This window comes from Cucurbita moschata, unplaced genomic scaffold, assembly GCF_002738365.1.
Source record: "Cucurbita moschata cultivar Rifu unplaced genomic scaffold, Cmos_1.0 Cmo_Scf00021, whole genome shotgun sequence".
NCBI lineage: Eukaryota > Viridiplantae > Streptophyta > Magnoliopsida > Cucurbitales > Cucurbitaceae > Cucurbita > Cucurbita moschata.
Genome location: NW_019268537.1, coordinates 2,541,453 through 2,562,587, shown reverse-complemented (window position 1 = coordinate 2,562,587; position 21,135 = coordinate 2,541,453). Strand labels below are relative to the sequence as shown.

Here is a 21,135-nt window from a genome sequence, read left to right as displayed (position 1 = left end):
GTGACTGTAAAAGGTCTCAGTCAGTTGGGTTGCGCCCTTATTGGCTTGCCCGAGTGTTTTCATGCTTTAGCTAAACCAAACACAACGTGAAAGAAAAATAAATTTCTTAGAAAGAAAAGCCTTTGGTTGGTGGAGTGGGAAAAACTTGTGGTGCTCAACACTGCTATAGAATAATATATAAACAAAAAAGTGACTGCGTATAGTGGTGACAAGAGTTACCTGAATTGTGTAAAGCCATCCTCCCCAAAAGTGAACAATAACATATTGTTTTCCTCTTTCTCTCTCTGTTTCTCTTTGTGTATTATATATATATTTGTTTGGCCACACACATAGGCAGGAAGTCTTATACTCTTAAGATATGGGTTTGATACTCATGGCCATGCTTTGCTGTGTTTCTCTATTGATTCTCTCGGTACCTTTTGCTTCCTCGCATGCTCTTGACCAGTCTTCTCCCTTGCAAGGTGTGTATATTCAGTCATGTCTCTCTCCTTCTTCTACATTTTGTTCTTGTTCTTAATGGAGTTATTTGTGATCTTGCAGCAACTGAAGCAGTGCATTCTCCTCGTCTCGTTTTGTCAAGGAAGTTCAAAATGTTGGAAGAAGCGAAGGTTGGTTTGAGAATGCTTTTGAAATAAGTTATAAAAGAACATTACGAACATAATCGTAGAGCCGGTTTGGAATGATTTTTCGAATTCGTAAAAACATTTTTGAACTAAGTTTTTCATTGTTAATATCCAACTCTTCTAAACCATCTGGGCATTGTTCTATCTGTGTTCATTCTCTGCTGTTGAAGTTGTGATATACATCACTGATGATTTTCCTGGAAACAGGTTGTTGAAGCTCACGGATTCCAAGCTTCCAAACAAGAAGATGAGCAGAAGGAAACTGTTTCAGGTATGCAATTTCAAAGAAAGCCCAAAAGTATGCAAGTTCTTAAATAACTCATTCCTGTCATATCTGTAATCTTGCCAGTTCTTTGACTAAAAACTGCTGCAACATTGCTTCCTTGAAGATGGAAAATTTGTGGGCTTGCCATTTTTGAGTAACAATGCATTAAATAAATGTACTTTCTTTTTCACATTTTTGATACATATCTTCACTTTCAGATAATTTTCCTGCCATTTTTGTTCTCAAATCACTTCATGAATATCTTTTGTTTTGATTAGTTGGCCTTTTACTTTTACTTTAGCCATTCGTTCGTTGGTTCATCGTGTTGTCACATCAATAAGCGGTGTAATGAGTACATTTCAATTACCGTTCATCATGTTGTCATATCAATAAGCGGTCAGAGTTTGTAGATTGAATTTCTGCCTAAAATGAGTATATATCAATTATCGTTCATCGTGTTGTCACATCCTGGTTATGGATATTGATGATGTGAATATTTGGTAATATTTTTTAATGAATGCATTTGAGATATGGTATTAATTTAATCGTCATATTTACAGGTCAGGCTTATAAAAGGGAGGAAAACAAAGGGAAGGGGAGAAAGTGGGGGAATGTGGCCGACATGTCGTCGCGGTTTTTCACAATGGACTACGCTCACATAAAACGGCGCCGTCCCGTACATAACATGTCTCGCCAACGTCCTTGAAGTTATCTCAATTTCTAATCTAACCCCTTCATTTCTTTTCCTTTTCCAATTTTAACCCATGAAAATGAAGGATTTGCATTCTTAGCCCATATGTTATGGCCGACAAAATGGCAGACTAGTTTAGAGGCTTACTATAATTAAAATTATTAAATTAGTGGGACCCACTTGGAGGTCTGTGGATGTATGTAACTATCATTTCTCTATTAAACAATAGTTTAATTCAAAACATTATTTTAATGCTTCTTTTATTTAATTATATTTTATTTGAGCAAAATAAAAAAAAAACAAAAAAAAAAACATGTTTAATAATTTAGCGGGAAAAGAAATGGGCCGAAGCCCAAAAAGGACAATCCGATTAATTAATATAGCGGGAAAATAAATGGGCCTAAGCCCATATATGGAGGGTCCAAATCATTAGATTAGCAGGAAGGTAAATGGGCCAAAGCCCAAAATGGAGAATCCAAATAATTAATTTAGCGGAATAAAGGCTTGTAAATGTAAATAAAGCGCGTACCGGTAACAATAGTGGACAGAGCAGAACAGACAGAGAAACGAAGCGAGAAGAAGAAGAAGAAGAAGAAGAAGAGTCAATGGAGGATTTATGGAAGAGAGCGAAATCGTTCGCAGAAGAAGCGGCTAAGAAATCCCAGACCTTAACGTCGACCTCCACACTCTCCGAATTGGTCTCGGAAACTGCCAAAAAGTCCAAGGAGCTCGCCGCCGAGGCCTCCAAGACTGCTGATCTCATCAAAACGGCCGCCATCAAGCAGGCCGATCACCTCAAATCACTCAACGTCGCCGACATTATTCCTCCTCAGCTTTCTTCCATTTCCATTCCCAATTTATCTGCTCCCTCGCCTCATTCTCAGTCCGAGCTTGAAAAGTTTGGCCTCAACGACGATCTGAGAGAATTTGTGAGTGGCTTCACTCCAACTACTTTCCAGAACTTTCCGATCCAAGGTAGGAGCAGTTTTGGCGAATGTGATGGTCAATTTTTGGATTGGTAATTATTCTATATGCGTAATTGATGGGGATTGTTTTTTTATGATTAATGTAGACGAACCGGAAGCGTCTGACGTTGCGGTTACAGCCTCGAATGTGCGCAAGGATCTGACGGAATGGCAAGAACAGCATGCAACGTTGGTTCTCACCAATGTCAAGGTGAAATTAAAATGTTTCATATCCTCGTAATATTAGTTAAACTCAATCAAATCATGTAGCATCTGGCTAGAATTTCTTGTTTCTAGTGATTTGTTTCTTTGGTTTCCAATTGTTTATCATTCGGGGGATATTGCGCTGTTCCCTTTCAAATAAAACTACATTTTTTAGATAATTGAAAAACATACGGTTGAATACGGTGGGAACCAAGCCGAGTCCTTCAATTCAACTAAATCACGATTCGGCTGAAAACTTGGTTTTTATTTTCTATCCATTGCTTTTCTAAATTTCTATTTGATTTTTCTGGTTCTAAACCTCATTTGCATCATTGCAAATATCTTCGTCCGAAATAAAATTCACTCTTGCTACTTTCAAAAGCTATTGTTGAATATGCTTTTCAAAATCAAAAGTCTGGCGTCCAGCCTTTTCTGTATATTTAATTGGTGCCTCGCACATGCTAAGTAGAGATGGATCTCATTCTCTTAAACGAGAACTTGTGCGACAAGCAAGAATTGTGAAGAGGCATATGGGAGAAAGAACCGTTCTTATGTTAAACAATGGAAACACCACAACTTGTTGCCTTTTCACTTTGGTGGTCTTCATTTCTCCCTTGTGAAATGATGAATTGGACTGATACAATTGCTTAATGCTTGTTCCTTTCATATCAATCGGTTAACTGGTACCAAGTGGCCTTGTCTTAAGATATTTGTTAGTGTTTGGAAATCCAATTCTTGCCTGTGGTAATGCCGAAAGCTTGAGAGATTATTTCAAGAATTTTAGTTACTGTTGATCCTAGATGATGCAGAAATGTTACACCGGACCCAGATGAACACATAAATTTTAGCTGCACTTGATTCATCTGTCAGTTCAGAGTTGTTAGCTTTTGTCCAGGTTCATCAGCAACAGTAGATCATCGAATTCATTTTAGCTGGATAGTCATAATTGAATCGTATTTCATCCAAATACAATTTAAAAAAACGCCCTTATTTCTGATTTCTTTTTCAGGAAATTTCAAGATTAAGATATGAACTATGTCCGAGAATTATGAAAGAAAGGATATTCTGGAGGATATATTTTACACTTGTTAGCAGTCATGTTGCTCCGTAAGTTGCATTTCTTTTAATTGAAGCTCCTTCCGCCCAATCTTAAGATCAATCTTGAATGCTTCGTTGTTTCTTATTGAAGAAATATGCCACCACATGCTAAGCATCTAATACAGTGTTTCTATCATGTTGAGAAATTTAATTGTCGACTTCATCACTATGGAAGATAGTTTCTACCAAACCCTGTTGTTGTATGCACCAATTTGGCTTACATATATAATACAAGGTTTTTCGTTTAGAGAAAACACGTGATTAATACATTTGAAGGTATAAGAACTTTAGGAATCATGAAAGTTGTACTATGGTGGTATAGCCTGACATAATATACCATGTAGAATAGGTATCACACTGACAAGTGAACTGTTGTCAGGTTGCTGCATCTAATTTCGTTTTCTTAACTTATCATCAAATGAGTCTGGTTTACACCCTCAATGGTTAAAATATACAGATACGAGAAGAAATACATGGAAGAGATTAAGCTGAAATCTGAAGAACAACGAAAAGCTGATGATGAAGCCAAGCAAACTCCGTCGGTTGGAGCCTCTGAAAAAGTTGAAGAGGCGGAAAGGAACCTGAAGGGTACAGCTTCCAAACCATCGTCTGCTGATCAAGACTTGGATACCTTTCTTTTGGGAGATCTTGAAGACAGTGACGCAGGAGGTGCAGGTAAATTTAAATCCTCTCGAGAAGGGGGGCACCCCAGACTCTAGACTTTCTTTTTTCTTCAATGGATCGTAGCAAAGTCTATTAAGGAAAAAACTCCTCCTCCTTTCTTTAGAAAGGCAGTCTCGAGAAGGTGGCACAAGAGGACCTGACAACCTCTTTCAGGTTGATCCTCCTCTGAGCCAAAGCCCCTTATATTACCTTCCCCCGAATCCGATTCATTTGACGATTTAACTAGTTTCGGTCTACACGCTACTCTCCTTGGGGTCTTCCATCAGCAAAATTCTTACCCCAGAATCCAGTTTAGTCTCATGGTGGGGACCTTTTGAAAATTACCATACTCAAGTAAATGGATGCACTTGTCAACTGCTAAAATACAGAATGGGCGAAAACTAATTCCTGTCCTCTTAAAATGGCCGCTAAACTACGCTCTAACAGCCAGCCCCTTCTGAACTTGTATTTATGTTGGTTGTCATTTCTTTTCCAGATGATGGTGACGAAAGCTTCGATGATGACTTCGACAAGATTGAAAACTCGGTCAGTTTATGCTTCCCTTTTGGTCTTCCCACATAGTCACACTATGCCAGCTCCCAATTTTAAACTAATCTGCAAACTTCATGGCTGCATACAGGATGTCGAAGAAGAAAATTCCAAGTCCAAAGCCACAAGTTAGAACATAAAGCACAACAAGAAGAAGATGCAACAGGGAAGATGGGGTTTTTAATAGGATCATGGCTTGGCTTCCATGACAAAAAGAACGGGCTGTTGAGAAGAAATTCGTGGTGAAATACTAAACGAGAAAGTGTATTACAGGTTGTTTCATTCCCAAAAACGAAAAAGGAAGAAGAAGAAGATTGTTGTTTCTAAAAATATCATTAAATTCTATTCAATTGTATAAACAACACTGTCATTGGTTGATGGGGATGACTGGTTTTCCCTTGCTTGCAGTTTATACAGAATTTACAGATCAATTCTATTTTAAAGTTGAGTGATTTTTCAAACAAATCTTCCAAATTTTGGGTTTTTTTTTTTGGGTATCTGCACAACATTATATATGAATGCAATATTATTACTGCGCCGCCATTTTCAATCACCATGGCTCTTAAATCCCTGCTAAAACCCACTAGAAATTCCATCCTTTGTTCCTCCATATCGTCTTCTTCGCTATTCTCCTCTCTCTGCAAAGAACGTATCTTCTCACTGCCTTCCGAATCCCCACCTGCTGCTAAAAAAGTTCCTTTCACTCACTCAGTTCATGGCATTACGCTGCAAGATCCCTACCACTGGATGGCCAACACCGCCGACCCTGATCTCGCCGACTACCTCCGTCGAGAAAACTTGTATGCCGAAGCTTTCATGGCCGACACTCAGATTCTGCAGCGCCGGCTCTTCTCCGAGATGACGAGTCGAATATCCACCAAGGTTTCCACTCCTCCTGAGCCTTGGGGACCCTGGTCTGCCCTTTCTCCTCCCTCGAAATGTGTTTCTTTTTATTTGGTTTCGCAATGCCTCTTAGCGTTTTCATTGCGTTAAGTCTCTTGATGGTCGGCCATGGTTGAACCTAAATGTATCGTTCCACCTGATCAGGTTTTACTACCAATACATCCCGGAGGGGAAGGAATACCCAGTTCTATGCCGTAGGCTACAGAACGAGAAAACCAATTGGTTAAAGAAACTTACCCAATTTGCTAAAGGAAATTCTGGGAAGCAGGAGGAAGTTTTACTTGATTGGAATGAAATTGCTAAACAATATGGTAAGTTCTGTTCATCCAGTTAATTTTCATTTTCATTCATACTTAGCTATCAGAATTATGACATTTCCTTAAATTTTACGATGAGTTGCTCATATTTGCAGGCTATGTTCACGTGGGAACTTGTCGTGTTTCACCAGACCACAACTTTCTAGCATACACAGTTGATATTACAGGCAGTGAACACTTCATGCTTCAGATTAAAGACCTGAGAAGTGGACTGATGATTCCCAAGTTACAGGAGGGAGTTGTAAGTTTGGCTTGGGCGGAAGAAGGCAGGACACTTTTCTACACACAAGCAGATGAGAATCAGAGGCCTTACAGGCAAATTTCTCTCATCATTCTTAACCTTCTTTTCAAGAACTTCATTTACCTGACATTTACCTGCCATTCGACAGGGTTTTCTCCACAAAACTTGGATTCAGCGACACCGGAGAAGATGTCTTGGTGTTTGTTGAAAATGATCCCAACTATTGTGTCGACATAACGAGTACAAAAGATGGGAAGTTCATAACCGTGAATTCGAACTCGAGGACTTCTTCTGAGGAAGGTTCCCTTTTTCAATAAGATCTTAATTAAGCCAGCTTTTGACTTTTATTCTGAAACTTTACTGGTTTGTCAACCCAGGTTTATATTATAGATGCTAACAACTGGTTAAGCGGTTTGCAAAGAATACACAAACGCATTCCGGGTATTCAATACTTTCTGGAACATCATTGTGGTTTCTTTTATATCCTAACAAATGCTCCTCTTGAAAAGAAAGGGGATTGTTCGAAGGAAGATTATTACGTAGCTCGATGTCGAGTTGAAGATATCAAGTCAGCAAATTGGCAGGTTACTTTTATGCTCGACTTGTACCACATATGATATCAGCGCTGCGCCCCTTTATTTATCATTGTTTTACTCGTCACGTGTTTATATTTTAGGATATCGTCCTTCAGAGCAAAGATTTCAGTATACATGACATGGACGTTTTTAGTGGACATCTTGTGCTTTTTGTCAATAAGAATGGTGTTCCAATGTTATGTTCAATCAATTTGCCTTTAGATGCTAATCATAAGGTATGTGTTTGTCTTTCTCTGCTTGTTCTATTGCTAAATAAGCTGCATAACAAATTTTATATATCATCTCATATCTACTTGTTCTGTAGCATCGTTTGGAGATCGAGAAACTCGACCCATGGTTTTTCCCTCTTCCCTCAAACTCCTGCAGCGTAGCTCCAGGATCGAACCATGACTTTACGAGCTCGTTATACCGTGTGGTGCTTTCGTCTCCAGTGGTATTACTTTATAATCTTACATTCATGCATATTCATAGAATCTCCTAGCATGTACTTACTGAAGTTTCTGTCTTCTCTTGGGACTACCAGATGCCTGATTTGATTGTTGATTATGATATGTCTAAAAGGGTCTTCTCGATCATTCAGCAAGAGGAAGTAGAAGTTAAGCATGATATTAAACTTAAAACATATCAACCAGATGCGTTGGGTATCGAGAAAGTTTCAGATGCGCAAAACAAAAGAGAAAACTTCGAGACTCGTGAATCCGAAACTTGGAAGGACTTTTCTGATTCATACTGTTGTGAGAGGAAGGAAGTTATATCACATGATGGAATCAGAGTACCCTTGACCATATTGTATTCCCCTTCGACTTTTCAGAAAGGACGGTCACCCGGAGTTCTACAAGGGTATGGAGCATATGGTGAGGTTCTTGATAAAAGTTGGTGTCCTTCTCGCCTGAGTTTACTTGATCGTGGTTTCGTGCTGGCATTTGCAGACATCAGGTAGTTTTTATCGTTATAAACAGGTTTTTTGTTTCGTTTTCTTGCATTGAAGCTTAGTTTAGAACCTTGATTGGGTGTGCAGGGGAGGTGGTGGTGGTGATTCTTCATGGCATAGATGTGGGAGTGGGCTTCAGAAACAAAATTCAATACAAGACTTTATCTTTTGTGCGAATTTTCTCATTGATAATGGCTATGTTCATAAGAATCGGCTGGGTTCCATTGGATACAGTGCAGGAGGCCTTCTTGTTGGAGCTGCTATCAACATGCATCCTGACCTGTTTGGAGCAGCCATTTTGAAGGTTAGTTTGAGCCATACACTTGCCTACTCATTGGTCTTCACATCTTGTAAAGTAGATAGGAAATGCATCTTGAAAGACCATCACTAATGTGTTTTCTCTTTGATACTACACTGCAATATCAGGCCTTTCTAACGACATTACCATATGTTAACATCTCTGCTAGAAGATATTGTTCACTTTGGCCTGTTACGTAGTGTCGTCAGCCTCATGGTTTTAAAATGTGTCTGTTAGGGAGAGGTTTTAAAACGCGTCTATTAGGGGCCCAACGTTCTCGCTTGCACATTGCCCAGTATTAGCCATTTGTAACCGTCCAAGTCCACTGGTAGCATATATTGTCCTCTTTAAGCTTTCCCTTCTTGGCTTTCTTTCAGGTTTTAAAACACGTCTACTAGACAAATGTTACCACACCCTTGTAAGGAATGTTTTATTCCCCTCTCCATTCGAGGTGGGATCTCACGACAGGAAGCCCAGAAAGGAAAACCCAAAGAGGACAAAATCTGCTAATGGTGGGCTTGGGCTGTTACAAATGATATCAGAGCCAGTCACCGGACGGTGCGAGGCACTGGTCCGAGTAGGGCTAGACCCTCTCCATAGTAGACACATTTTAAAACCTTGAGGGGAAGCCCAAAAGTACAATATTTACTAGCAGTGAGCTTGTTCTGCTGTTATTGTCATATACTTAGTTATGGCAACTAAAGTTTTGGTAATATTTTTCAGGTTCCGTTTCTTGACATATGTAACACGCTACTAGATCCCAGTTTACCACTCACCATTCTCGACTACGAAGAATTCGGAAACCCAGAGATAGCAATGCAGTTTGAGTCTATCTTGAGCTACTCTCCTTACGACAATATCTCTAAGGGAAGTTGTTATCCTCCAATGCTTGTCACAGCCTCATTCCGTGATGCAAGGTAAATTCTTTTCTCCTTTCAACTTCTTACACTGTTATCACATTAGCATATTTATTTGTTCATGCTTCGATTTCGATAAACATATGCTGCAAACTGTTGAACTTCATCCTCAGGGTTGGAGTATGGGAAGCTGCCAAATGGGTGGCAAAAATCCGAGACACGACATGCTCCCGTTGTTCGACTTCTGCAATTTTGAAGACCAATATGGTTGGAGGACACTTTGGTGAAGGTGGTCTCTATGGTGGATGTGAAGAGACAGCTTACGACTACGCTTTTCTCATCAAAGTCCTTGGAACTTCGGACCGGGATTCAACTTTTTCGTAACGGTAAGGAACGAGGAACCCCTACTGTCTATTCATTGATTCTTCCGTAGATATATAAACTCTGGCATCCAATTACTTATGATACGCTTTTCTGTGTAGAACACATTGATGTTGTAGTCCGTCCTCCTCATGAAGTGCCAATTTTTCAGTTCTGGACTTGTAAATTGACCTCTGGCCTCAACTTGGGCAGTTTTTGCTCCATATTGCTTTAGATTATGTTGCCTTCTCGAGTGCGAACCAATTATGTTCAATATCTTATCTGCTGCTTGCTTCAAGGTAGACAAGGGCCTTGTTCAGTTCAAGTTCGTTGCTAGCAAATATCGTCCTTTTTGGGCTTCCCCTTAAGGTTTTAAAATGCTTCATTCTTCTCTCTATCCGATCGTGGGATCTCACAATCCACCCCCACTGGGGCCCAACATCATTCTTGCCATATAGTCCGATGTTTGGCTCTAATACCATTTGTAAACAACGAAAGCTTACTTCCAGCAAATATTGTTCTCTTTGGACTTTTTCTTCTAAGTTTCGTTCGAAGTTTTAAAATGAGTCTATTAGGGAGAAGTTTCTATCCTTTCGTAATGAATGTTTGGTTCCCTTCTTCAATTCTATATTTAAACTCGAGATTAATATCAGAAAAAAAAAATTATTTTTTTATCATAAATTTGTCTTCATGTATATAATTTTAATCGAAGAATTTAGATTTAAGAACTTCAGAAATGAAGGTTTGAAGGGAGACAACCGTGAGCTAAGGTTGTCTTGTCCACGCCGAGGTTTCGAAGAATCAAAAGACACGTGGTAGGATAATACCAACGCGTAGGACATAAAATTTTAGGAGGAATTACAAACAAGTAATATTGTCGTGTCGTGTAGTGTCTTGTATTGGCATTGGGCATCGTGCCATCCGGAAACGGCACGTGACTCGTTCATGCGTGGACGCTGACTCAGCTGCATCTCCCTTCCCATTGGTCAACCTCTCCGACACTCTCAACCTCCACGTGCCCCTTCCGTCCCTTTCTATCCTCAAGAAAATGTTCCCATCACACATTTATTCATTATCCATTTATATAATTAATCTATGAAATAAAATAATTTGACGAAATTGTTATTATTTTGAAAATATAAAAATTAAATTATTACAAATTAAAATTCTACTTCAATAACCCAATTAAGGCTATTTCATTTTTTAAATAAAAATAAAAATAAAAATAAAAATTGACTGCTGGGTTTGAACAGCCAGCTGGCATGCCAAATATAAAATGACAGTTTCTGAATTATAAAAAAGCCAACAAAATTATTATTATTATAAGAAAAAAGCAAAAGCAAAAGCAAAAGCAAAAGAAGGTTTGAAAGATAAAAAAGGCCATTTTGCAATCATATTCTCTCCCATTCTTTTGACGAAATTAATTTTAAAAAACCGCTTTTCATTCACTTTTTTGCTTATTCTTCCGGGGCTTTTTGGTAATTGTATCTATTATAAAATACTTTATTATATTACTTCAATATATATATATATATTGTATATCTTTTTTAATTTCTGTAATAGTCTTCTTTGTTCTTTATTGATTTGATTTGATTTGCTATGGCCTCCATCTTTTTATTTTATTTATACTTTATTTAGTTCTGATAATTTAATAAGATTTTTAAATGATTGTTCTTAGTGGAATGGAAGTAAGATGGGCCCTACTTCATAATTTTCAGTTGTATGGGGGGCATATAAGTAAATTTACAATATATTTAAATAGAAATTTGAATTTTGAGCTCGAGAAAATAAATAATTTCATTGCTGTCTAATATAAATGGATGATATTGGATGGTTAAAGTTTATAAGAATTTAATGACGAAAATAGCCTCAGTGTGAAGATATTAAGAAATTAATGTTTTTATGTTTTTAAATTCAAGTTCAGGAAAAAAAAATAGATGTTTTAAAAGTGGTAGAGAGGTTGGTGTTGATTTAAAGTGTAATAATTTATTTTATTTAACTAAAAATAACCAAAGAAAAAGAAAAAGGCAAAAAAAAAAAGAGGACAATTTGGTAAATTCAATGGTATTAAAATGGACGGTCAGATTGGGCAGGAAACTGGGTAGTACACAGAACTAGAGATTCGAAGGCCCAAACTCAAAGAAAGAAAACCCGCCCTACCCAGTCGCTGATTACACCAGGTGTCCACCCTTCGACGGTGACCTTGCCACGCATTCACGAATCTCTTGTCTCCACGTCACTGTTTCCTTCATCCTACGGTCGTTTAATTCCAATATCTCTCTTCATCCGACGGCTCTCCCACCCCTTCGAGAGTCTTCGAACCGGAAAGGGCAGAGAGAGAGTGGGTCGGCCTCTAACCAGGGTTAGCTATTTTAACCAGGCTTCTCTCACTCGAGTTAAAGAACATTCCAAGAAGACGAATTTCTGTGAAGCGGAACAGAGCGAACGGAGAATAAAAAGAGAAACAAAAGCGAGGGAAAGAAAGGAGAAACTGCGAACGGATTTTTGTCTGAATTTTTTGTTTTTTGTATTTTTTTCGTTCATTGCGACGACAACTATCATCACTTAGCTCCGGCGATTGTTTGATGCCCTTTTCTTGGATTTGATTTGATTTGATTCATTGAAGCCTTCTCATTCTCTGTTTTTTGCAAAGTTCTTGCCGCATCGATTCACGGATAGCGACGATTTTAGTGGTGAATCTGATTCGTTCTTGTATCGGATCTTGAAAGATCTATATAGTTCTGGTGAGTTCTTTCTTCGATTTTGTTATTCTCACCGAGTAATGTTTGTTTTTTTTTTTGAGTATGAGTTAAATGAATGATGCCTTTTTTTTCCCTCTCTTTTACTTGCTTCTCATTGTTGAATTTCATTTCTCTGATCAGTCTCCACTCCAGAACGTCGTATTGAGCTTTGGTCTCTTTTGGATATTCTCTCCTGCCCCGAGGAGAGGGGGGAGGGGAGGAGAAGGTGCACCTTTCACAGATTTCGTTTAACTGTTGGGATTTGTTCTTGTCCGCGAATGAGGATATCGTTCCGATCATTTGTTTGATTTCATGATGAAGTGGTTAGAGAAAAGATCCTTTTTCTTCCTCGTTCTTTATCTCAGGAAAAAACTATCTTTGAAATTTTTTCCCCGGGGCCTTGTAGTTTTACTTTAATAGAGAACTGTTCGCCCTTTCTTTTGCCAACTCTGGACGACGTATAAGTTAATCGAAGAATGTGTAGTTCATTCTAGCTTGCTTCTGCAAATATTGATATTTTGATCTTACAACGAATTTGGTTTCTCATGGAAAAGGACCGTAAATAATGCATCAGTTTGGGTTCTTGATGCTTGCATCTTTTTATCAAATCTCATTCCCAGCTCGAGTGTTGGGATTCTTAATTGTCGAGTCTAGATAAATTCATCTTTTCTTTGGACTCTCTTCCAATTGAAGTTAATTATGTATCAATATTCTTGCTTCTTCTGGTCACGTGTTGATTTTTTTTTCTTTGTTATATTTCCGCAGACTATCTGGTGCTGTGAATCTGGCGAGATGAATCTGTAGATACGGTGTTCGGCTGCATCCTTGTGTCTGTGGTGTGTTTTTGGTATTGTTTCTTTGAGAACGATGGCAAGGATTGAGGCTTCTCCTATCTATTAATGATTATTCGAGGTCCTAGACTCTGGTTTTGTTCAACCATCATTCTGTTTTGAGTTGGGCGCCTTCTTGGGAGGGAATTCATTTCTCTTCCTTGACCATCTCGGTCATTTGGCTGCAAACACGTTCTTTTCTTTCATTATTTAATGTCACGGAAGTTGGACAGTCCAGTTCAGACTCAAATGGCAGTTGCAGCACTCAAGAGCCCACTCAGCAGGGCTTACCGCTCAAAAAATGGAATGGAAGAAAAACAGCCAGTTGGAAGGAGACAAGTTTTTGTGCAAACTGATACGGGATGTGTCCTGGGAATGGAATTAGATCGCAGTGACAATGCTCATACGGTGAAAAGGAGGTTGCAGCTTGCCCTCAATATTCCCACAGAGGAGAGCTCCCTAACATTTGGGGATGTGATATTGAAGAATGATCTTAGTGCCATTCGAAATGATTCTCCTCTTCTCCTCACGAGAAATCTGTTGCACAGAAGTTCATCTACTCCATGTCTCTCGCCCACTGGGAAGGATCTCCGTCTTAGAGACCAGAGTGGACCTATTGAGATATTAGGGCATCCAGATCATTTTGCTGGCACGCGACAGTTAGTCAAAGAGATTGTGAAAGGTATAAAGTTGGGTATTGATCCGATTCCTGTTCATAGTGGGCTTGGTGGTGCATACTACTTTAGGAACGGGAAAGGTGAAAGTGTCGCAATTGTGAAGCCAACTGATGAAGAACCTTTTGCACCAAATAATCCAAAAGGTTTTGTTGGAAAAGCTCTTGGACAACCTGGATTTAAGCGCTCTGTGCGTGTTGGGGAGACTGGATTCAGAGAAGTTGCAGCTTATCTTCTTGACTATGAACATTTTGCAAACGTGCCTCCGACAGCCTTAGTGAAGATCACTCACTCAATCTTCAATGTAAATGATTGGGTGAATGGTAACAAGCCTCAGGCTCACAAGAAAAAGCCAGTTAGTAAAATTGCTTCCTTCCAACAATTCATTCCACATGATTTTGATGCCAGTGATCATGGGACTTCTAGTTTCCCAGTCGCGGCTGTTCATCGTATAGGTATTTTAGATATTAGGATTTTTAATACGGATAGGCATGCTGGGAATCTCTTAGTTCGGAAACTTGACGGAATAGGAAGTTTTGGACAAGTGGAGCTTATTCCTATAGATCACGGTCTTTGTTTGCCGGAAACTTTAGAGGATCCGTACTTTGAGTGGATTCATTGGCCTCAAGCATCAATCCCATTTTCAGATGATGAGCTCAAGTATATTGAAAATCTTGATCCGATAAAGGACTGTGAGATGCTTAGGATGGAGCTACCCATGATCCGTGAAGCTTGTCTTCGGGTTTTGGTACTGTGTACAATTTTTCTGAAGGAAGCTGCTGCTTCTGGTCTCTGTCTTGCTGAGATTGGTGAGATGATGAGCAGAGAATTTCGTAGTGGAGAGGAGGAACCCAGTGAACTTGAGCTAGTATGTCTTGAGGCTAGGCAGATGATAGCAGAGAGGGAGTTCTCTTCTCCAATATATGAGTGGGGCAATGAGGATTTCCAGTTTGACTTAGACTGTGAGGATGGAGAATTAGACTATAACTCAAGTATGACAGCGGATCAGTGTTTGGGCTGGTCACATTACCAGCTTGGTGGACTTGTTGGAGGCCTGCATGGACGCAATCCACTCTCGAAATTGGAGGAAAGCATTGAGGAAGGGGGAGAAGATAGTGGAGGGGAGGAGCTAGGAGAAACAGGCATCTTTCCACCTTCTGAACCCATTTCTGTGTCAAAGCTTTCTATGTCTCTCAAGAATACCGTACTGGGCAATAAGAACCAGAAAAATCAAAACCACCAGGTCACAAAACCTGAGTTTGGATATATTACCAACACATCTGCAGGGCACAGGAGTGCAAACGAGCAGTTTCCTCCAAGTGTCAGTTTTGTAAAGCTTGGAGATATGAACGAGGAAGACTGGTCGCTGTTCCTGGATAAATTTCCAGAGCTGCTTCGCCCAGCATTTGCCAAACGCAAATCTGCAGCTCTCGGGCCGAGGCAGAGGCAGAGACTTGGTACTTCTTGCCAGTTTTGAGATGACGATGTTCAGTGTGTTGCTGTGATGATAGAGCCATTATAGATTAAATCATAGCATTAGAATTATGGAAGTTATGGACGACTCAGTATTAGGATTGGCTTGCATTATGGGTTTTAAGCCTCGACTTAGGGCTCATGTTGGAGCTCAGTAAGAGGAAGTTGCTGTATATATTCTTCTCATCAGCGGAGTAGAATTGTTTGTATTCCTTGGTATTTCCCTCCTGCCCTCTTCTTCTTCCCCTTTTGACTTGTGAACTTGTTTGATAAATAAATTGTATGCAAACTTAAAACCCTGAAAGAGGTGCAATGTAAATAGGGGTACTTTATGTTCTGTACCTTGCTTTAACTTCATTCTTATATTCTTTTTCCTTCAGCCAGATGCTGTGTGCCAATATGATGCCCTATTTCTTTTTGTTAACCCGAATTTCTTGTAGACTTCTTAATTACTAAAATATATTTTGTGGACAGTCTGATAACCTCTGGACTTTTCGGTTGTATCGCATCTCTTTTCTTATTAATACAGTAGGCCGCCGCCCGTAGGCTGTTCTTATTTTGCTCTTTTGTGCCGTCGTGTCGGTTTCTTTTCCCTTTTTCTTTCAGTAATGTTCAACCCTTTGAGCCTGTATTATTCGACAAGGACAGGAGTCATCATGTTCTGTCTTGTATTAAGTATTAACTAGTGGAAAAATGATTAAAGCTATTTGTTATTGCATAAAAAGAAGAAACAAAGTAGGGTCGCTATAATCAGTGAAGAAATTTCATTCATTGTTTGGGACCCATGGATGAATTATTAGGTTCCAGTTGATTTGAATGAAATTCATCCAAATGGTGGATCTGTACCAGACTTTGATCTTTTCTTCCACTGTTTTGCTCATTCTCTTTGTCAGCTCCATCCTTCTCGCTACTACCTACGTATGAACCGATCATACGATTATCGAACTTCTTGGATCTTACGATTCATCAATCTAACTGGATCGTTTTGTATTAGTTTCTTTGTAGGTGGTGGAGAGCCTGCTCTGTTCTTGTTGGGATTTCATTTTTTGGTGAGTACCATCTAACAAACTTCAGACACTACTTACTACTAGGATGTTTGGTGAGCATATGCAATTCAACAGTCGCTATTAATTGAACATACCCGACCATTACTGGGATTAAGTTGAGTTAATCAAGTAGTTAGGTTGAAGAATGGTGGAAGGGAAGGAAAAAGTGTGGATAGAGATTATAACAGGTGAAAGAACAGCTGAGGTGGAACAAGTTCTGGATTTGACCTGTTTTGTTTTTTCTTGGCAACCTGTCTTTTATTCTTTGGATGGTTTATAATCCAAGCTAAAATGATTCATTGATTGGGAGGAGGCGGATAGAGACAATTGTGGGGCTTGAATCCTATCTTCCTGTTTCCCTTGGAGAGAAGTTTAAGCAATCTCAAACTCAAACAACAAAATGGTTGAAGGCTTCACTATAATTCAGTGGATGACTTCGATAGAGTTTCACTGTATAACAGCTCAAGCTCACCACTAGCAGATATTGTCTTCCCTTTCGGCCTTCCCCTCAAAATTTTTAGAACACGTTTGCTAGAGAAAGAGTTCCACACCCTTACAAAAAATGTTTCGTTCTACTTTTCAATTGATATGTGGGATCTCACAGATCGAGAGAATCCTTTGTAGCAGGATGACTTCGATAGAGTTTGAACTAATCTTAGTAAAAGATCTCTAAGTATAATACTGCCTACATCTTATCATACAGCCTTTCAAATAAGATAAAGAACATATCAGTGATGTGGTAAAGCTTTTTTGGCCCGGCAGATGGGGGAGAAAGATGATCTATGGACTTGATTCTCAGCCAATTTGAAGGACCAGGCTTGGAGTGCTATCTCGAAACTCGAATGACATTTCTCGAGGTGAGGGATGATATAAGGAGGTTTGTATTACACATTTGGATCTTATGAACTGTAACTAGACTGCAGTTTTCTATGGTCATGTCTGCATTGATGAACTTAGTTGTATCATGAAGTTCTTCATGAACAAAGAACATTCATGGTTCTTAATGTCTTAGGAAATGAGAGCTTGTTTAGAATGTATGAGAAAGCTCATAGATAAGCAATTTTGACCCAAGAGATTCACACCAAACATCTAAAATAATTAGTTATATATTAGAAGCATAAACAAATTAAATACACCAATCTTATTATTCTCCACCAGCTTCAACTTGTCGATAACCATGGCTGCTCTGCAACTGTTGTAATGGTGAGCTCTGCACTTTTTGATATCAACTGATGAGTTGCTCAGTTGCAGAATTGGCCATTCTAGCAGAAACTGATAAACAAAGAAGCAGAGAAGTTCCATCTTAGTTCCTCTCTCTTTCTCTATGCATAATTTTTTATATTGTTAACTTAATGCTCACAAAAGCAAAACAACCACAACTTTGAAGGGAAAGTAGGAAATGTCGAACTCAGATATGTCTCCATGGTCTTTCTGCAAGATTTACGCATTCGCCATGCCGAAAACAATCCACAAGATGATCGATCGTCAACCCTGCCGCCTGCATGAACGAATAGACAATCACTGGCCCAACAAACCGAAAACCGCGCTTCACCATGTCCTTGCTAATGGCTTCCGCTTTGGGACTCCTCAGGGGAACATTTCTTGGATATCTAAATCTGTTTATTGTTGGTTTGAAGTTCATATAGCTCCACATATAGTTACTGAACGACCCAAAATCTCTAGCTATCTGCAGTTGAATCAAAAAACCAGTTGTTCTTGTTAATATACATTCTGTGAAAGAGTTGGTTAAAAAATGAGGTGATCTAGCTTGCCTTCAATATGCACTTGGCATTGTCTACTATGCACCTCACTCTGCTCTCCACCAGCATAATGGCCTTGTCAGATGCTATATCTGATATCTCTTTCTCCCCCATGTTGGCCACAGTACTTGCCTCAAATCCAGCAAAAGCTTCTCTATGACCAACCAGATGTGTATATATACATTTATCATCTCATAGATGTTCATCCAAAGTACACATTGGATCAGAAAATATTACCTGAATAGTTCCCTTCTTTTCACAATTTCAGTCCAATTGTAGTCCATCAGCATCCCCGATAGAGCGAGTAGCTCGAAAAGTCGGCTGTATGGTAATTTTTCTCTAATGTCAACTCACAGATCTATAAACTGATATGCAGGATAAACGGAAAAGTTACTTAGATCACCTACTTGTCGTCATACACCGGGACGCCCCAACACTCGTCGTGAAAGGATACATAGGCTTTATCTGTGTCGAGTACACGAGATAGAAACGTCAATCATGAACTAGTCTAGCAATGTGGTGGAAAGTATTCTAAGTCCATATCAGAACTAAGTGTAATCTTACCACTGGTATGAGTGATCCAGTTGCACCTCCTGAGTTCCCCATCACCAAGTTCCTGACATTGTTGTTGGACACTCTTAGGCAATGGAGCTTCTCTTCTTTCAGGAGGCGGCGGCGTAATCAAACGAATCGCATACGAAATCTTCTGATCGAGTTGGATTGAGGAGTCTGTAAGAGAAGAATCATTTGAATTTTGGGACAAAGACAATGATAATGAAGATAAAGAGAGTGATGAAGTGGTTCTTTGAAGCCCAATTGGGTAAATCTTCTTAAGGTGTTTAGACAATATGTTTTGGCTTGTTCTATCTTTCTCTTTAGAACATGTTTGCCTCTCCAGAATTCGCCTTCTAACAGTGGCTTTGGATGACATACTGAACAAAGAAGACAAGGCTTAATGGCACAATTTGAAACAAAACTGGATTCAGATTATAAAGTGTTTAATGTTTGAGTTGGCTTACCATATTTCCCACACTTACCATACTTGGTTGGTGAAATGTGAGCTTCAAAATTATAGATCACCATATTTGCTACTTAGTTTCCAAGCAAAAACCCCATACAAGTTTATAATATCTTCACTGTTTTATACTCGAAATCTCCTCAATTTTGGAGACAAATTAGTAGAAAAGCTCCTCGTTTCTGTATGATTATAATCTTTGGTGTTTGGCAGTTGGGTTTTAACGACTGTTAGGCTCCATTATGAGTAAAAGATGAGCTAAAAAAGGACTGGAAATGGGGAAAATCCAAAACATAGAGAAGAAAAGAAGTTAAAACAGGCAATAATCCTGTTTTTTAGTTGTACTGTTTGTCTCAAAGCAAGTGTGAATGGGGCCATCAGGGCATGACATTCTTAGTTCCTACTCCTTTACCTTAAAGTTTGAGGCTTACCCATTGCCTGCATAGATTAAGATATGCCATCCATTACTTTTCTTGGGCCTTCTTCTTCCATTATATGTATATATATAGGTGCTTCATATGCTCTAGCTTCCGCTCTACGAGCGTCGTTGTCAAGTTCTTAAATAACGTTTCGTTTTGGACATGTATTGGACGTAGAGACTAGTTGAAATAACGGTTTTTAAAAAGTGTGTTCTACGTGAAAAGAAAAAGGTTTTCAACGACTTAAACTAAACGTGAATTGAGTTACGAAACCTAACCCATGTTTCCACGTTAGAGTAATTGAGTTACAAAACCTAATCCATGTTTCCACCTTAGAGAAAGAGCGGCCGAATACAAGTTTTATTGGATAAATTAATGGGTTTGATTCTTAAACTTAGACCTCTTAAACTCATTTAAAATTTCACTTATATTTTTTTTTTACCAAATATTTTAACTTTACCTAATATTTACCTGTAAATATATAAAATTTTAATAACTTAATTAGGCAAAAGCTAAGCCACCCAATAAATTAAGTTTGAGGACTATAAAGTCGTACCAAATAAAACGGTGCGTTTATGCCCTTTGGGGAAATTACACAAATCTGCTCGCGCTATCTATGGCCGAAAACGGCAGCAACCCGAAACCAGCAGTGGCTGCCGCCCTTCAGAATTGCCGCGAAACCCATCGGTTCGCTAAAACCCTAACTCCCTTTCCTTACCACGTTTCATACTGCTTTCCGATCCCTCTAACTTATCCCTATCTTTGTTGCTTTTAATTTCACGTTGTCTTAGACGAGAAATCGGCAGGGTTTTCTTCCAATCCTGCTCCCATTTCCATGCTTAGCCGTATTCATCAATGGAAGCCATTACATTCTCTGAGGAAATGCGGGATACTCGCTTCTTTTAGTTCTGTGATCCTTGCTAGGCCTTCAGTTTCTGCCGCCCGCCTCGAAGCGGAATCTGTCACTCCCTCCTTCGTTCTGGGCCAGAACGACCCAGTTTGTGAGATTCTTACGGGTTTAAATTCCTTTGGGTTTAGAGCGTATGTTGGTGGATGTAACTTTCGAACTGTAGTTTCTACTTTGAGTGAAACTGTAGTGGACGGCGTTCTTGAGAGTTTGAATATTCAGAATCCTGATGTTGCTGTGGCATTTTTCTATTTGTTGAGAAATAAGTACGGATTTCGGCATTCCGGATTCTCCCAGCTTGCCGTTTCTCATATTCTAGCGGGTAAAGGAAGATTCAAGGAGTTGCATTGCGTTATAAAGCAATTGGTTGAGGAGCAAGGTATCAGTTCTTGGCATCTCTTTCTTCATGATTGATTGGCTGATATTAGAGAAAAGCAGAGAAGTCGGGCATTCTCCTTCTTAACGCCTAGTGTGTATATTGGCTGAACTAAGAGATTCATAGTTATCATGATAATGTGCATACTTAAGAGTATAAAAAAAAAAAAAAATGGTAGACTAATTCCCCACATTTTCTGCAGTTGAAAAGCACCGTGCTTTCTTTCATGTCTTCCCTGTTTCTTTGATGTATATATAAACCTCGTCTTTTAACGTACTTCTTTTAGACCATCCTTATTTTTCAGTTCATCAACCCCCCCCCCCCCCCCCCCCC

General features: G+C 39.2%; 6 protein-coding genes across 13 annotated transcripts in view; 5 read left to right on the top strand and 1 right to left on the bottom strand.

Moving 5' to 3' along the window:
• Nucleotides 1-11: 11 nt before the first annotated feature.
• Nucleotides 12-1,796, top strand: LOC111458171. Its single transcript, XM_023100674.1, has 4 exons — nt 12-461; nt 541-608; nt 831-894; nt 1,449-1,796. The coding sequence occupies exons 1-4, from the start codon at nt 359-361 to the stop codon at nt 1,592-1,594; spliced, it is 381 nt and encodes a 126-aa protein (XP_022956442.1). The 5' UTR covers nt 12-358; the 3' UTR covers nt 1,595-1,796.
• A 310-nt stretch (nt 1,797-2,106) lies between these two features.
• On the top strand, nt 2,107-5,501 carry LOC111458760. The gene is made up of 6 exons (XM_023101561.1): nt 2,107-2,554; nt 2,652-2,755; nt 3,758-3,855; nt 4,304-4,521; nt 5,006-5,055; nt 5,150-5,501. Exons 1-6 carry the CDS (start codon nt 2,185-2,187, stop codon nt 5,189-5,191), a joined length of 882 nt encoding a protein of 293 aa, XP_022957329.1. The 5' UTR covers nt 2,107-2,184; the 3' UTR covers nt 5,192-5,501.
• Nucleotides 5,502-5,547: 46 nt separating this feature from the next.
• Nucleotides 5,548-9,732, top strand: LOC111458759 (protease 2). Its single transcript, XM_023101560.1, has 11 exons — nt 5,548-5,972; nt 6,106-6,272; nt 6,374-6,593; nt 6,668-6,815; nt 6,897-7,103; nt 7,196-7,330; nt 7,420-7,548; nt 7,639-8,051; nt 8,134-8,350; nt 9,068-9,261; nt 9,375-9,732. Exons 1-11 carry the CDS (start codon nt 5,614-5,616, stop codon nt 9,583-9,585), a joined length of 2,400 nt encoding a protein of 799 aa, XP_022957328.1. The 5' UTR covers nt 5,548-5,613; the 3' UTR covers nt 9,586-9,732.
• A 2,240-nt stretch (nt 9,733-11,972) lies between these two features.
• LOC111458409 (phosphatidylinositol 4-kinase gamma 5-like) lies at nt 11,973-15,689 on the top strand. Of its 3 annotated transcripts, none has more exons than XM_023101059.1 (3): nt 11,973-12,305; nt 12,444-12,528; nt 13,068-15,689. In XM_023101059.1, exon 3 carries the CDS (start codon nt 13,346-13,348, stop codon nt 15,281-15,283), a length of 1,938 nt encoding a protein of 645 aa, XP_022956827.1. In that variant the 5' UTR covers nt 11,973-12,305; nt 12,444-12,528; nt 13,068-13,345; the 3' UTR covers nt 15,284-15,689. The 3 variants fall into 3 exon arrangements, with proteins under 3 accessions (XP_022956827.1, XP_022956826.1, XP_022956825.1); XM_023101058.1 differs by having other exon boundaries at nt 12,444-12,625; XM_023101057.1 differs by lacking the exon at nt 12,444-12,528.
• A 1,726-nt stretch (nt 15,690-17,415) lies between these two features.
• LOC111458228 (DNA-3-methyladenine glycosylase 1) lies at nt 17,416-19,191 on the bottom strand. Of its 2 annotated transcripts, XM_023100740.1 has the most exons (6): nt 19,105-19,191; nt 18,650-19,017; nt 18,493-18,550; nt 18,323-18,406; nt 18,098-18,239; nt 17,416-18,012 (listed from the first exon to the last, which is right to left on the bottom strand). In XM_023100740.1, the coding sequence occupies exons 2-6, from the start codon at nt 19,014-19,016 to the stop codon at nt 17,734-17,736; spliced, it is 930 nt and encodes a 309-aa protein (XP_022956508.1). In that variant the 5' UTR covers nt 19,017; nt 19,105-19,191; the 3' UTR covers nt 17,416-17,733. The 2 variants fall into 2 exon arrangements, with proteins under 2 accessions (XP_022956508.1, XP_022956507.1); XM_023100739.1 differs by lacking the exon at nt 19,105-19,191 and having other exon boundaries at nt 18,650-19,067.
• A 918-nt stretch (nt 19,192-20,109) lies between these two features.
• LOC111458429 (putative pentatricopeptide repeat-containing protein At1g13630) overlaps nt 20,110-21,135 on the top strand; it is a 4,890-nt gene continuing 3,864 nt past the window's right edge. For 4 of the 5 annotated variants that reach the window (XM_023101103.1, XM_023101100.1, XM_023101102.1 and 1 more), the window contains exon 1: nt 20,110-20,805. In XM_023101103.1, the coding sequence (XP_022956871.1) occupies nt 20,355-20,805 (451 nt within the window). In that variant the 5' untranslated portion in view covers nt 20,110-20,354. The remainder of the gene's footprint in view (nt 20,806-21,135) is intronic. The other variant, XM_023101104.1, reaches the window with a different exon arrangement.